Genomic DNA, 16,993 nt, shown 5'->3' on the forward strand with positions numbered 1-16,993 from the left:
GGAGAACTGAGCAGCATAGAGCGCCCTCTGGTGGCTGGAGACGGAAATGTTTTCTCTTGGTTCTTGGGTCTAAATAAATAAGTCGCACCTGACTATAAGTCAGCCAAACTATGAAAAAAAGTGTGACTTATAGTCCGGAAAATACGGTAATGATTCGGATGAATAGCTGTCAGCTGCTAAACACAGTTAGATAATACCAATGTAGCTTAACCAATTACTAAGCAATGCTTAATTTTGTTCAGTTTGTGGTGTAAAAAGTTCACATAGAAAAACACTTCAGCAAAACACGGTCAGCTAAAAGAGTCTAAATCAGTTTTGATCCCAAATTTGTATCCGTTTTTTAGGTAGTCCACTGTATGATTCATTTTTTGGGTATAATATGTCTCTGTTTACTTCATTTTGCTGTCCTCACTTACATTAAATAAACTATACTGTATGTCCTTTGCCCACTAGAAAAAAAATAATTTAATGTAATAATACTATAATATAATATGATATTATAATTATTTAAATTAAATTGATTTAGTTTTAATATATATACACGCACACACACACACACACACACAGATGCAACAAAATCTATAAGAGTATAAATCAAAACAAACACCACAGGGATTTGCTAGAGCATGAAGGAGTGCTCTAAACATCGGGTTGTGTGTGTGTCTGTGTGTGTCCAGGAGACGGAGGCTGGAGTGACTGGACGTCCTGGACAGACTGCAGTAAGTCGTGTGGTGGAGGAGTGAGGAGCCGCAGACGGGACTGTGACCGGCCCTTCAGAGGAGGAGACGGAGACTACTGTGAAGGACTGGGAACAGAAGTCATCCTGTGTAACACACACCACTGTCCAGGTGTGTGTGTGTGTGTGTGTGTGTGTGTGTTCACCTGTATATCAGATGTAAACTCTGAACTCTGTCTCTAGTGTCGTCATGTTCACACGTGTCAGGGAGTGTGTTCAGCGCCTGCGGACCCTCGTGTCCACGATCATGTGACGACCTCACTGTGAGTTAAAGAACTAAACCTCATGTAAACTTAAAAACTGTGTATTTTATAGTTGATTTTGCAATATGAAAGTAAATGGAAGGGATGGATATATTATACTTCTTATATTAATATGTAAATATATATTAATATATTTTATAGATAAAAATTTAATAAAAGCATTTAAGAATAGTATTAAAATATACTGTAGATCCATTTAAAATATTAATATTTTATAGATAGAATAAAATAATTAGAAATATAAAATATATTTTATAGTTTTTTTAACACTTAAGAATATTTGTATTTTGCATTTAAGAATAATACAAACTGTATGATATGATTAAATAAGTAAATGCAGAATGTTAATAAATTGTAAAGACGTTTTATTATGTTTTTATTAAAAAATTGCTGGAAACAAAATATGTTTTATATTATTTTTTATATGCATTTAAGAGTAATACAGTAAATATAATATGAATATACAGTAAATATAAATATTCTTAACTTTATTTTACCCTGCATTTGATAATGCATATGATATGAATTTATAAATTATATATTTTATGGATGGATGTTGATGATGATGATGTGTGTGTGTGTGTGTGTGTCTGTGTCTCTGTGTCTGTGTGTGTGTGTGTGTGTGTGTGTCTGTGTGTGTGTGTGTGTGTGTGTGTGTGTGTGTGTGTGTGTGTGTGTGTGTGTGTGTGTCTGTGTGTGTGTGTGTGTGTGTGTGTGTGTCTCTGTGTCTGTGTGTGTGTGTCTGTGTGTGTGTGTGTGTGTGTGTGTGTGTGTGTGTGTGTGTGTGTGTGTGTGTGTGTGTGTGTGTGTGTGTGTGTGTGTGTGTGCAGTACTGTGAGTGGCGCTGTGAGCCGGGCTGTTACTGCACAGATGGTAAAGTTCTGGACTCAAACGGGACGGAGTGTGTGGAGCGGGACACGTGTCCCTGTCTGGACCTGCACACAGGACGAAGGGTCCGTCCCGGAGAGACCGTCCTGACTCCAGACGCCTGCAACAACTGGTGAGACACACAGAGTCACCGCAGAGACACACGTCTGCTTTGATTGAGATCATGTGACTGACACGTGTTCGGTCTCTTCCAGCACCTGTGAGGGGGGGAGACTCGTCTGCGGAGAACAACCCTGTCCAGGTCTGTCCCTCCAGCCCATAATAATCTCAGTCATCTCTGTGGAGTATTAGATTGTGTGTGTGTGTGTGTGTGTGTGTGTGTGTGTCAGTGGATGGAGGCTGGTGTCAGTGGTCCGAATGGACGCCTTGCTCAAAGACCTGCGGGATGGAGTGGGTGTCCCGCTACAGGAGCTGCGCCTGTCCTGAACCCAAATCCGGAGGAGCGGCGTGTCCAGACCAGCAGGAGGAACACAACGGACTGGGAGTCCAGATCCAGAGACAGCCGTGCCCATCCGTCTCCTTCTGCCCCGGTGAGACATTCCTCAAACCAGACCAATACAGAGACTCAACCACTGCATGTGTTTAATGAGGTTCAGGTCACCTCACACTTCAAATGACACATGTATATATAATCATTTGAGAAATCATGTAAGAAAGGGTTAAATCAGTAGATGGATAAATAGACAAATAAGAAAAAAGTAGAAAAAATTATGTCATTTAAAAAAAAATTATAACAACATTAAAGCTATATTCTACTAAAATAGAAATATTTATTTTTAAATGGTAAAAATTAAAAAATATATTTTTAATGCGATTTATAAATTGAATATTAGTTGCATTTTTATTTGGACTAAATTATGTTAATTATGTATTTATTTAGTAGTAATATTAAAATAAATAAATATTACTAATAAGACAATATAAAAATTAAATGTAACTTCAAAAAGTAACTACGTGAATATATTGTAAAATGTCATTAATTGCTGTATTTTCAGCATCATTCCTTCAGTCTTCAGTGTCACATGATCTTCAGAAATCAGAATAATAAACTGATTTAATGCTCAAGAAACATTTCTGGTTATCATCAATGTTGAACACAGTTGTTCCAAATATTTTTGTTAAAACTGTGACTTTTTATGTTTCAGGACTCTTTGAACAGAAAGTGAAAATGAACAGCATTTATCTATAGCATTAATTTCTTTCCTGTCACTTTTGATCAAGTTAACGTGTCTTTTCTGTATAAAAGTATTGATTTGTTTAAAAAGCAAACTGTTAAACGAAAGATCTAAAGAGTTATGATCTGAAGACTATGTTTGATGCATGTTCAGCCTCATGGAAAAGATCATCAGATGAGATGAGAGCGTTTGGATTCAGCATTTTATGTATTTATTCTCCGATTTCAACAAATTCTAGATGTTAGCTGCAGAAGATCATTAGTTTGGTTTCTAAAAATGATCTAAAAGTTCCTCAATGCTTGCCATCAATACTAATGCAGTGAAACATCCCTGATCTGTGTGTGTGTGTGTGTGTGTGTGTGTGTGTGTGTAGTCCACGGCTCGTGGGGCTCCTGGAGCTCGTGGTCGGACTGTGACGCGTGTGCAGGTGTGTCTGTCAGACAGAGGGAGTGTAACAGTCCTCCGGCGCGGTTCGGCGGTCTGTCGTGCCTCGGAGAGAGTCGCCAGAGCCGCGGCTGTCATGATAACATCCCCGTCTGCTCAGGTCAGCTGATCCCACAGTCACATGAACATCAGAACGGATCCCAGACGCCTGTTGTGATCTGTTTCTGTCCTGATCTGCAGACTGTGGAGGAGGACAGGAGCAGTGGCCCTGTGGGAAGCCCTGTCCGCGCTCCTGCTCCGATCTGCACGGAGACACCGAGTGTGTGGATTCACCGGGATGCAGCTGGACCTGCGGGTGTCCAGGAGACACGCTGCTGCAGGACGGTCTGTGTGTGGAGCGAGAGCTGTGCCGCTGTAAATATCTCAACATCAGCACAGGTACAGAATGAACACGTACAGAAGAGATGCTCAGTGCTGCGCCCACACACACACACATATGCTTTCAGGAGTTACTTTACTGTAATTGTTTATTATTTATTAATGCATGTGTTTTTATTTTTACATTTTAAGTTTTAGGATAATTTATGTTTTAGTCATTTGGTAGTGTATTTTCTTTGTTAAAAGTGTTAAAAATTTATTTTATTTAATGTTTTTTTTCATTAATTATTGTTAAAAATAAGTAAAGTTAACGTAATTTTGTTGTGTTTTTTATTTTTCCCATTTTTAGTTTTATATTTATTACTTTAAATGACATTTTTTCTTTCATGATTTTAGTTTTAGTCATTTTTGTACATTAAATTAAACAGCATCAAATAAAAATGATCAGGTTTGCCTTTGAAAATAGGTGAAATATCAGTAGTTTTTGTGTTTTTACTTCAGTTAACATTTAATTTATTGAATTTAATATTTTTATTACTTAGTTTTTAATTATTAATTTTATTTTTGGTATTAGTTTTTATTTAATTGTAGTTGAAGTTTTAATTTTTAATTTTGTAAATGATATATATATATATATTTTTTTTTTTTTCACTTTTAAATTTTGTGACTTTGAGTTTTAATCATTTTAGTTCCTTAACTTAAACTAAAAAATTTATATTGATGTTAATTTATTTTCAGAATTTAAGGATTTTCGTTAATTTAAAGGATTTTATGTGACGTTATTAAATACGACAACTTAGTTTTTACAGATTTTAATTAAGTTTCAGTAATCTTAGTACTTCAGCTCTCATTAAACAAAAATAAAACTAAAAAAAATGTATATTCTGTTTTTCAATTATTTCAACGTTTTTTTTTTTTTCTTGTTAATGATAACACTGATTTAAATTACATTAAAACTACTCCAAAACAAACTCTTAAATGAATCTAGAACTACATAGAAGTACTGAAATGACTCTCTGTCTGCGCAGGAACAGACACAGGCAATGTTTCGTGGTCAAGGCCGGACGCATCAGACTGGCATCATGTGGCTCCAGGAGAGAGCATCAGCACTGACTGTCAGAACTGGTACAGAGGGCTTTTTCTCCGTTCTGCACAATTTGTTTAGGGTCAAACAAAAGCAGCTCTGAACACAATTGTTTCTTTATCTCTATGTTTTCCAGCACATGTGAAGCAGGTGTCCTGCAGTGTGACTCAGTTCCTGGTTGCCATGTCGACGGCAGCTGGGGCCAATGGGCTGCCTGGTCGGAATGCTCCGCCCACTGTGGAGGCGGGGTTAAGATCCGTATGCGTGAGTGTGATAGCCCCGCCCCTCAGAGCGGAGGCAGAGAGTGTGTGGGATCCGGCCGACAGCAGAAAGCCTGTAACACTCACAGCTGCACAGGTGAGTCCGTGTGACCGCTGCACCCTTCACATACTCTCTGTAGAGCGCAGACGCTCTGTATCTTCTGTCTGTCTGTATGATGACTCCTGTAGAGTCTGGTCCCTGGTTCGACTGGTCAGCGTGGTCAGCCTGCACCGTCAGCTGTGGAGGAGGGTCTCAGAGCCGAAGCCGATCCTGCCGGACGCCCCCCTGTTCGGGCATGAGACGCCAGAGCAAGACCTGTAACACACAAGTGTGTCTGGGTACGACACACACTCGATCAGCAGTCGGTCAGAATAATAATAGTTTTAGGAAGCTGTTTTCAGAAAAAAACTTCTTGCAAAACTTGTCATAAAACGTGTCCAGGTCATACTTCTCACCAGAATAAATTATATTTTGGCTTAAAAGAAACTAAGCTTAATTTTGGATGCTTAAGGTGGTCAGTGTGATTTGGGCCGAATGCAAAACACAAATGAAGCCTTTTTTATTTCCATTAATATGATAATACGTGTGATTTGGGCTTAATGCAAAAAATAAACAAATAAATTATAATAAAACTAATTATGCTAAATAAAAAATAAAAAGTAAATGTTTTTAGGACCCTTTAAGATAGTCATTGGCTTAATGCAAAAATAAACAAATAATGCAAAATAAGTAACAAAAACAAAAAACACACAAAGCAGTTTTTAATCAGTGTGATTAGGACTTGATCCAAAACAAACAAGTAATCAAACACAAACAAATAAATACTTTAAAAAACAAAGCATTCTTAATTAGGGTGATTAGGACTTGATGCAACAAAATTATACAAACAAATATATAAAATTAGCCATTTGAAATCAATGAATAATACAAAATAAATACATGTTGTGAAATAATTCAATAATTAAAAATTAAAGAGACAAAGCATATTTTAGTGACTGAGGCTTAATTCAAAAATAAAAAAGAAACAATTAATTAATTTAAAAAAAAAACAAATAATGGTAAATAAATAAACAAATTAATCAATCAATTAATAAATTACCAATGAATTAATTATCTAATTTTATTGTTAGGTAGAAATATTAAAGTTAAATTGTGATATATATTAATGTTTGTGTGTGTCGGTCAGAGGTGGGCTGTCCTCCAGGCCGTCTCTATCGGGAGTGTGAGCGCGGTGAAGGCTGTCCGTTCAGCTGTTCTCAGGTCAGAGGTCACGAGGGCTGTTATTCTGAGGGCTGTGAGGAGGGCTGCCACTGTCCTCTCAACACCTACCAGCACAACGGATCCTGCGTTTATGTGAGCTCACGTTCATATCATGCAGATTAATATGCATACTGAGAGTACCTCAGCACTAGGAAACACTTCTGTGCATGCACAAATGCTCCAGCGCATGAAGTAAACCACGTGCATGCTATGTTGTGGTCAGTAAAGCCATTAAGTTACCAGAAAGACAATTAAAGCTGCTTTAAAACTGTGCATGCATGCAATATGTTATATAAGAGTCACAGTGAAGAACATGGTTCTCAAAACTGTCCTAGAGCATCCCATCACTGTCTCACTCATAAAATAGTTAAGTAAGTGAAATCGTTTTAAGAAGCTGTTGTGTGTGTTTGTAGGAATGTCCATGTCTGGTGGACACTGACTTCCTGACCTCTTTACAAAGCGTGTCGGTGACCCCTGACCTGACCCCTGACCTCCAGAACATCACACTGGGGTCCGAGCTGATGTCTGGAGAGGAGCTGGTGCATGAATGCAGTTCCTGGTAACAGAAGAAATTTTATTTCTCATTCTTTTCTCATTTCAAAACTCAGTTGTTATCAGTAATACATCTGTGTCTGTTCTGAAGCTCGTGTGAACATGGGCTGTGGAACTGCTCTCTGGTTCCGTGTCCCCGTGACGGAGGGCTGTCTCTTTGGGGCCCCTGGGGACCCTGTTCACTCAGCTGTGGGGGTCTCGGTCAGAAGAGTCGCAGCAGAAGCTGTAACCAGCCCAGTCCTGCTCACGGGGGCCGAGACTGTGATGGGCCCCTGCTGGACACGGCCTACTGCCAGACACCCGACTGCCCACGTACATGCCCCAAACACATTACTGATAGAAACATGTTTTTTATTATATTAGGTTTTTAAACTGCTTATTTGTTATAGTAATTCTGAAGTTTCTTTACTGTCTTTACAGTGGTAACAGTTCCGACAGAGGAACCATCTTTACCAGGTAATGACTGATTAGGTGTAAATTCATTCATTCATTCATTCATTCAGTTAGTTAGTAGTTAGTTTTTCTATATATATTTTTTAATTAAGTTGTTAAAATAAATTATATTAATATTGGTGATAATAATATTTTTATTTTGAATTATTGTTGTTGTTATAAATATTATTATGAATATTAATAATATTAATAATAATAATATTAATAATAATAATAACAATAATAATATTATTATTATTATTATTATTATTAACATATTTATTTTATTCTTTGCATTATTATTAATAATACAACTATAAATTATAATATTTGCATTTATTTGTTTACATACAATAATAATGATTTTAGGATTTATTAGCTATAAAGAAATTATTTATTTATTTATTTGTTTGCTTTTTTATTAATAACAACCATAATTAATAATAAATAATCTATTTTTTTGTGTTGGTGTTGTTGTTATTAATGTATTTTTATTATAATATGTGAACGTTATTATTATTATGTTATTATTGTTTTTATTTATTATTATTATTGTTATTATTATTATTATTATTATTTCTACCTGTTTATTTGTTTACATGCATTAATAATGATTTTAGGATTTATTAGCAATAAAGATATTATTTATTTATTTGCTTTATTATTAATATCAACCATAATTACGAAATATTTATTTACTTACAATTTTTTATAAATAACACTGTCAATATTTATTGTATCATTAATTTTATTACATATTAATAAAACATTTATATATAAAATTAATAATAAATTGTTATTAATAATAAATAATCAATTTGTTGTGTTGGTGTTGTCTTTATTAATGTATGTTTATTATAATATGTGAACATTATTATTATTATTATTATGTTCTTGTTCTTTTTATTTATTATTATTAATAATAATAAATCGATAATTTCTTTCTTCATTTATAAAAGTCTCGTACTAAAGTCTCTTCTCTCTCATCAGACGAGGATGCTGGTTTCTCTCAGTGGACGGTGTGGACCCCGTGCTCCAGAAGCTGCAGTGATCCGGCTTCTCCTGCTCTGAAGCTCCGGACGAGGGAATGTGTTCGTGAACGCTGCTCTGGAGAAACCCGGCAGGAGCGAGTCTGTAACCTGCCCCAGTGTCCCGGTACAGATCACCTCAATCTACACACCCCTCTGATGATAAAAACATGCTTGCTTGTGATGTAGAGTCAGTGGTGTCTCTAGTTCTGTGTGTAATGTGCAGGTGTCTGTGTCTCAGATGGTGGTGTGTGTCAGGGTCCCGAATGCGCTCACAGGAACTGCTCCTGGATGAAGTGGGGCGAGTGGAGCTCCTGCTCTCGTTCCTGTGGCGTGGGACAGCAGCAGCGCGTCCGAACCTTCCTCGCCCCGGGCGTCAATGGGACCTGGTGTCAGGACATCCTGGGCGGCAACGTGGAAAACCGCTTCTGTAATATTCGGGCCTGCCGCGGTGAGTGAAAAAACAAGAGATTTAATCTACATTTAGATTGTATTGTCTAAATCTTGATATTACAACACCTGAATAAACTCAAAGAAAAAAAAATCTAGATTCCAAAAAACAAGCATTTATCACATTTTTTAAAGATATTTGTAAGTTGTTTTAAGGATGATTAGATAATATATAGAAAAATCAAGACAATTGCATTCATTAAGAATTAAATATTATTAAAGATTTTTTTTTACTAAGCATAATATTTAATACTTTTTTACAGTCTATAGTTAGTTTGCATTGTAGAAAATTTACATAAATTAAATATATATACAATATACATATAATATTATTTAATATTCACTATTTCTATTGTTATCATTATTAATTGTTATTTTATAATGCTGATGATTATTTTGTTGTAAGTATATTTTTAAAAATCAATATCACTATTTTTGCAATGTATAGTAAGTTTTAAATTGCTTAAAGTTTACACAAAAAATATATATTATTAAAGAAATATAGAAATGTTCATTATTCTAATTGTTGTTGTTTTTTTTTAATGTCATAATTGTTGAATAATTATAAAATTGTATGATTATATATTTTAAAGTATATTTTTTAAAGATCAAATATATTTATATATATGTATAATTTTATTTTTATTTATTTTTTGCAGGGGTTTTTTTAGTTTATTGTTAGTTTGCATCACAAAACATTTTCTTTATTATTATTGTTGTCTGAGTAAAGAAATGTAACAGACTTGACACAAGAGGCCAGTTCTCTGAGAAGATAAAAGCGTGGGATATAAAGGTTATATAAGCTCAGGTGATAGTCAGTAATGTGTTGAGTGTGCTGTGTTCAGTGGACGGAGGCTGGTCTCGCTGGAGCTCTTGGTCCCGCTGTGATAAAACCTGCGGCGGTGGACGCTCCATCAGGACCCGCTCCTGCTCCAGCCCTCCACCCAAAAACGGAGGCCACAAATGCACGGGAGAGAAGAACCATGTCAAACCCTGCAACACCAAACCCTGCGGTACGAGCTCACGCCTGAAGCAATGATTTCAGCAAAACAGCATCACAATACTTTCTGAAAGATTCACTAGGAGATCGTTTGATTTGATGCAGTCATGAAAGCAGGATATGATATTATTGGTTCATATTGGATAATATAAACTGATGAATCATGCAAAATGAGATCAGGAACATGCATGCAGAGACATTTTAAGAGCATTTTAATCTTGTAAAGCCAGATATATGAAATAAAGGTCAGAAAAATGAATGTATATATACTGTATATATATAAATGCGTGTGTGTGTGTTCAGGTGACGAGGGCTGTCCGGCGGGGCAGGAGTTGGTGGCGTGTGTTAATGAGTGTCCCCAGCGCTGCTCAGACCTGCAGCAGGGCATCGAGTGTCAGAGAAACACTGAGTGTCAGTCGGGCTGCCGCTGTCCTCGAGGTGAGACAACACTTAAACCAGATCCATCTGCTGCATGTTAAATTACCTTTACTTGTGAAATATAGTAATTATTCATGTTTTGAATGAGCTTTCATTTAGATATTTTCAGTGTTTATTTCAATTTGAGTCATTTTTGTTATTGTTGCTTTTATTAGGTATTTGAAATATTTTTACATAGCTTTATTTTCAGTTTTGGTGTTAGTAATTTTAGTGCAACTTATTTAATTCAGTTTGAATGTTTACATTTTGTTTACTTTTTTTAAGCTTAAGTTTTTCATCTAATGTTTTTTCATTTATTTCAGATTTTTTTAAATTGTCACAAATATTTTTTTTATAGTTTTAGTTCTAGTTAACAACACTGAATCACAAAATAGCGTAATAATGACATGTGTAGATATCTTTTTATTTATATTCAGTTAGTCACAGGAAGAAACTTACATGCACTGATTTTTTTCTAAACATGAAATGAATGAATGAATTATTATTCCAATATTTTTAAAGTGTTTTCTGAGCTTTCTTGTTATTATTGTGTCACTGATATATATATATATATATATATATATATATATATATATATATATATGTATGTATTTATTTATTTTATTTTATTTTTTTTAAGTGGTATTAAATGGTCAAATATTGAAATTTCTTTACTTTTTCATGGTTGAAATATATATTATTATACATTTTACCAAATGAACATATTAAAGCTTTCTTTATCAAAAAAATAAATAAATAAATAAATTTAATAGTGGTGAATTTTTGTTACCATAAGTGCCAAGCCATTTGCAATTTTTCAACATTTTTCCAAATTATACCCAAATGCATATTTTGCCTTAATAAAAAGTGGCTATTATAATGGCTTCCTCAAGACTTGAAAATACATCATGAATATTCATATTTTGTGTTTGTGTGTGTGTGTGTGTGTGTGTGTGCGCGCATGCGTGTGTGTGTGTGTGTGTGCGTGTGTGTGTGTGTGTAGGTCAGCTGCAGCAGGACGGCGTGTGTGTCCAGACGTGGCAGTGTGATTGTCTGGATGTGTTGGGTCAGAGCTGGGCCGCAGGAAGCACACATCAGGTGGACTGCAACAACTGCAGCTGCGCAGACGGGCGTCTCACCTGCACCAATCACACCTGCGCAGGAGAACACAGCTGCTCCTGGAGCTCCTGGTCCACCTGGGCCTCCTGCAGCTCCACCTGCGGCCCCGGACAGAGGACTCGATTCAGGTGGGATGCACACACAGCATTCCTTATGCAGGCTCCATCCATGCAGGATTTTATGAACATGTAATTCTGTTTTCCAGATCTCTGGTTCCTGAGGATGACGGTGCAAACTGCCAGTTTGAGGAAGTCCAGCACAAACCATGTGACCTCGGCGTGTGTCCTCCGCTGTGTGTCCATGATGAGAAGGAACTGTCTGTCGGAGACACCTGGATAGAAGGGGAATGTCAACAATGGTGAGAGACACTGGGAATTATTTTAGGAGCTTCAGAGAGATAACATTTATTCAATATTTTACAAAGTTAACTCAATCTTTTCTGTGTGTTTTCAGCACCTGCATCCCTGAAGGAGACTACTGCCAAAATATAGACTGTCGAGGTGTGTATCTCCTTTATTTACAGTTTAAATACAGCTTTTCTAATTTATTTATATTTGTATGCATCATTTTTTATTAAGGTTCATTTATTTTATAGAATATATGTATGTGTGATAATCCGTATTTAGTTTATATAATGAATTGTTATATTATTATAAAATGTATACATGCATTTTAAGTTAATTTATCAATTTAGAAATTGTCCTCAGTGTTATTTTAGTATTGTTTATGTATTGTTATAGTCATAACTATTATTTTAGCTTTTTTTCTTATTTTTAGTTTTAATAAAAAATTTTTTTGTGTTTTGGTAATTTTGTCATTAATCATTATTATTATCATTTATCTATTTTATTTAGCTTTAATTTTTTTTTTTTTTTTTTTTTGGTTTTAGTTTTAGTATTTTTAGTACTTAAACTCATTTTATTTTATTTAGATGCCAAGGCGACATTATTCAGTTTTCATTTAAATTGATTGTCTAATATGTTTTATTTTATTCCAGACATAAATATAATATACTCATATCTCATATAAATGGACATAAATTTTATTTCAATGTAAATAAAATTAAAACAATTTATTTTTGCATTTTCACGCCTAGAAAGGTAATAGAAAATAACAAAAAAAAAATTTAAAAAGTCATGGAAATGTATAATATATTTAATCAGCTATAAATTCCTTTCTGTAAATACAATCTCTGTTATATTCTTAAAAATCACTGTGATTTTAACCAACAGGAAGTGTCGTGGGAATCAACTGTGCGTGTAGGAACCAAGAGTATTTCGTTATTTGATGTTCTGAATGATTTCATGTTGTATTAGTGGACGGTGGATGGACGCCGTGGTCAGTGTGGTCAGTCTGTCCCGTGACGTGTGGGAGGGGTAAACAGATCCGCACCCGCGCCTGTATCAACCCTCCACCCCGAAACAACGGCACTGACTGCACTGGACCTGAGAGAGACACCCGGGACTGTCACGCTGCACCTTGTCTTGGTACTAGAACAGAAAGCAATCTACATGATCATCATCTAATATGTCCTTCTGGATGCATTATATATTACTTGAGTTATGTGTTATATAATAAAGAAAGTCACATGAATGCAGGTGATCATTAATGTTCCTGGATTGACCTCTGTGACCTGCAGATGACCTTTGCCCCTGGTCGCCGTGGTCGTCCTGTTCTCGCAGCTGCGGCGCAGGCCTGATCTCCAGACGGCGTCAGTGTGTGTGTGAGGAGACGGGAGATCACGCGTGTCCTCCAGACGTCCAGAGAGACGCAGAGGAGACACAGCTGTGTTATAAGAGACCCTGTCCAGGTAAACCACTGTAAAGCAGAAACCAGCGCAGAAAAGAAGCAAGCTAGAGGAGAAATAGCATCTTAAATATATGTAAAAAACTATTTTACCAATGAGATTTGACTATTGTTTTTCATGCAATGGTCAGTTTTGAGATTTTTGTGTCTTCTTTCAGACTAGTGAAAAGAAACATTTAAGTGTTTATTTTATTACATTGTATCATTTGCATCAGTACATTCCAATGACAATACATATTACAATCCATAAGAGTCAGAAACTTACATGCAACAAACTTTAGTTTTATTCATATCTATAATTAAAGGTTTTTACAAAGGGGTTCGTTCATATATCATTAACCCGATTTATATAACATTTTATACCTAAAAACATGTTAAAATGCATTTTTTTTCTATGTATTGAAAGTCTTTTCTAAATTAAAGAGTGATAAACAAAGATATCCAAAACTTCCTTGGTAAAAACTTTTTAAATTCTCAACAAATTGAAACAGGAATTTGGGGTAACACTTTATTTTAAGGTCAAATTCTCACTATTCACAAACCGTTAACTATGACTTTTGCCTCAAACTACAAAGTTGCTGCTTATGAATATTTAATAATGAAGTAGTTAAGTTCAGGTATCAGCTAGTATTAGAGATGTAGAATATGATTATGCAGAAAATGTGCTTTATAACCAGCCAATATGTTAATAACAGGCCAAGTATTAAGCAACTAGTCTATAGTGAGATCTTTTAGGTCTTTATCAAGTTTTTAGATTTCTGTTCTATAAATACCGTATTTTCCTGACTATAAATCGCACTTTTTTTAATAGTTTGGCTGGTCCTTCGACTTATAGTCAGGTGCGACTTATTCATCAAAATTAATTTGACATAAACCAAGAGAAAACATTACCTTCTCCAGCCACGAGAGGGCGCTCTATGCTGCTCAGTTCTCCTGTAATCTACACTGCAGACATAGAGCGCCCTCTGGCGGCTGGAGACGGTAATGTTTTCTATTGGTTCTTGGTTCTAAATAAATGCGACTTATACTCCAGTGTGACTTATATATGTTTTTTTCCTCATCATGACGTATTTTTGGACTGATGCAACTTATAGTCCGAAAAATACTCCAATTAATGCATTTTTAATTAAATAATGCCTTGTATGCATATTTAAACAACATATTGGTACACAACGTAATGTCTTAATGTACCGTGATTAATTAAGCAGGAAAGTATGTTGAGTTGTCCTCTGTTCACCTGTGGTGTCTTACCCTTCAGGCTGTCCCGTGTCTGAATGGAGCGCGTGGAGCGACTGCTCCTGTGTGTCTCAGTATCAGCAACGCTTTCGTGCACCGCTCATCTCGGCCAGCGGCGGACAGCACTGCTCTGATCTCGAGAGAGAGAGCCGGCCCTGCAAACCTGACAACTGCACAGGTGATCACAGTCTGACGACCATAAACAAATCACCTTTTTACACCACAGACACTACAAGAAGACCATGCATTTAATATATTGTGTGTGTGATGACATGCACACGCTAAACTGAGATGTGCATGATACGAGAATAATTCCTGATGCATACTGTTATGGTAATAACAGCATGTTTTGTGCAAACAGAATATCGGATTATTTGTGTTGTTTGTTTGTTGATTATGTGACTGATTTCACTCTCACACTGATCTGTGTGTGTGTGTCAGATTGTGAGAAACCCTTCCTGTTCTCTGAATGTGGATCTCCGTGTGAGAAACACTGTGATCTGTTGGGTCAAACGCACTCGTGCTCGTCCCAAAACTGCACACCCGGCTGCTTCTGTGCGGAGGTTTGTCCTGCACACATTCACACGAATTCACATAAAGCTTTTCAGTCACTCTTTACAGCGAGCTCTCATTTGTTAATATTAGAATGACAATGTGATCGTAAATATTTTTACAGCATTTATTAATCTGCTTTAATGTTAGTTCATTTAATGCTTTTGTTAAATGTAAAAAAATAAAAAAATAAATAAATAAATAAATAAATAAATAAATACAATTACTGAATAAAAATAAATAGATAACAAATAAAATAAAATATTAAATTAATAAAAATCAATTATTTAAATAAAAATAATACATATATATAAATATAATAATAAATATATATATATATATATAATGATAAATATCATTGTAATATTTATTTCTGTATTTATTTGGACGTGTTCCAGGGTCTCCTGCAGCAGAACGGATCATGTGTCCGTCCGGATCAGTGCGGCTGTGTCCATCTCCTCCATCAGGGCTCAGACAGACCTGTGGCCGTCACTGTCCCGCAGGGGGCGCTGCTGACCGTGGGCTGCAGGACATGGTGAGGCCCTGACGCTCTTCAGATCACAGTGTTATTATCATGAGGTGTCTTTGATAACTCGAGTGTTTCACACATCACAGTCAGCACTACTCAGAGTAAATCAATGCATCTAAGTCAAGTCTCTCTATAACTACAGCTTCTAGTGATGCAATAAAACCTCTAGCATTATAAGTTCAGTGTGTGATGTTGTTTAACGAATATATATTACATTTCTCTAAATACTTATTTTACTTAAAATACATATTTAATTTTCTTTCTTTCTGTCTTTTTTTATAATGTTTTTTTTAAGATTTCTGAAATATATTACAGTAATTTATAAATTACAGTATACACACACACACATTTATATATATATTTATAAATGTGTGTGTGTGTGTGTGTGTGTATACTGTAATTTATAAATTACTGTACTATATAAATACTATAATTATTTATACAATTATTTTTTATATTAATTTACAAATGTTTTTAATTCATATAATACAATATAAAATGTATAAATGTGAACAGAAATAAATTTCTCAAGAATAGTTATATGTAAAAAAAAGGACAATTATTTATAATTCATTATTCATAAATTATATAAAACACTAACTATACAGTATATGTATCTACTATTATGTATTTCCTATTTTATATATTATATAATCATATATATAATTAATAAGTAACACTGTATTGTATTTATTACACATATATTTTTTTGATATTTTATAATGCAATATAAAATTGATAAATATAATCTGAAATATTTTTTATATGTAAATAAAATTAATTCTTAAATGCTAAAATAATACTGTTCCTCCAATAATATATATACATATACATTTATAATGACTTCTGATAATGTTTTGTGTGTGTGTGTGTGTGTGTGTGTGTGTGTTTCAGTCTGTGTCATGACGGCTCTCTGCAGTGTGATTTACGGGAATGTGAAGGTATATTATTCTATTTTTACTCATATAACCATATTTAGCCACGAGCGTCTATTGTTCCTAATTTTAGACTCAGATCAAATCATCTGAAATCTAATAACTCTTTTTCTGTCTGTTCATGAATAACTCCCATCTGTCTCTCAGTGATGGTCAGCGAGTGGTCAGAATGGACCTCCTGCTCTCCGTGTATCCCAGCATCCTCCGGTGGGAACGTTTCGGGGCTGGTGTCGCTCCAGCGGCGCTTTCGGGCCTGTCTGGACCTGGACTCCGGTCTGCCGGTCAGCGGGAGAGAGGGAGAGTGTGATGAAGAGCTGGAGGAAGAGCGAATCTGCCCGCAGTCTGACATCTGCACCGGTGGGTCGCCCACAGACGGTCACCATTATAACACATCATCATCAAACACTTCCTGTATCAGACTCTCAAACACCCAATGACTGAACTCGGCTCATGAATATTCATTACTTGACATTGTAATCATTAAGTTCAAATCTATTAAATATTTTTT

General features: G+C 35.3%; 1 protein-coding gene across 1 annotated transcript in view; it reads left to right on the forward strand.

Moving 5' to 3' along the window:
* sspo (SCO-spondin) overlaps positions 1-16,993 on the forward strand; it is an 89,014-nt gene that overhangs the window by 51,650 nt on the left and 20,371 nt on the right. The window contains exons 69-96 of the mRNA XM_026201634.1: positions 678-848; positions 920-999; positions 1,830-1,999; positions 2,082-2,128; positions 2,217-2,417; positions 3,436-3,606; positions 3,687-3,884; positions 4,853-4,949; positions 5,045-5,265; positions 5,358-5,507; positions 6,356-6,522; positions 6,843-6,988; positions 7,073-7,293; positions 7,402-7,437; positions 8,404-8,568; positions 8,683-8,892; positions 9,737-9,904; positions 10,195-10,329; positions 11,312-11,555; positions 11,633-11,785; positions 11,881-11,927; positions 12,744-12,914; positions 13,067-13,237; positions 14,492-14,647; positions 14,911-15,032; positions 15,420-15,556; positions 16,445-16,491; positions 16,633-16,842. Coding sequence (XP_026057419.1) covers positions 678-848; positions 920-999; positions 1,830-1,999; positions 2,082-2,128; positions 2,217-2,417; positions 3,436-3,606; positions 3,687-3,884; positions 4,853-4,949; positions 5,045-5,265; positions 5,358-5,507; positions 6,356-6,522; positions 6,843-6,988; positions 7,073-7,293; positions 7,402-7,437; positions 8,404-8,568; positions 8,683-8,892; positions 9,737-9,904; positions 10,195-10,329; positions 11,312-11,555; positions 11,633-11,785; positions 11,881-11,927; positions 12,744-12,914; positions 13,067-13,237; positions 14,492-14,647; positions 14,911-15,032; positions 15,420-15,556; positions 16,445-16,491; positions 16,633-16,842 — 4,212 coding nt within the window. The remainder of the gene's footprint in view (positions 1-677; positions 849-919; positions 1,000-1,829; positions 2,000-2,081; positions 2,129-2,216; positions 2,418-3,435; positions 3,607-3,686; positions 3,885-4,852; positions 4,950-5,044; positions 5,266-5,357; positions 5,508-6,355; positions 6,523-6,842; positions 6,989-7,072; positions 7,294-7,401; positions 7,438-8,403; positions 8,569-8,682; positions 8,893-9,736; positions 9,905-10,194; positions 10,330-11,311; positions 11,556-11,632; positions 11,786-11,880; positions 11,928-12,743; positions 12,915-13,066; positions 13,238-14,491; positions 14,648-14,910; positions 15,033-15,419; positions 15,557-16,444; positions 16,492-16,632; positions 16,843-16,993) is intronic.

This window comes from Carassius auratus, chromosome 24, assembly GCF_003368295.1.
Source record: "Carassius auratus strain Wakin chromosome 24, ASM336829v1, whole genome shotgun sequence".
Lineage (NCBI taxonomy): Eukaryota > Metazoa > Chordata > Actinopteri > Cypriniformes > Cyprinidae > Carassius > Carassius auratus.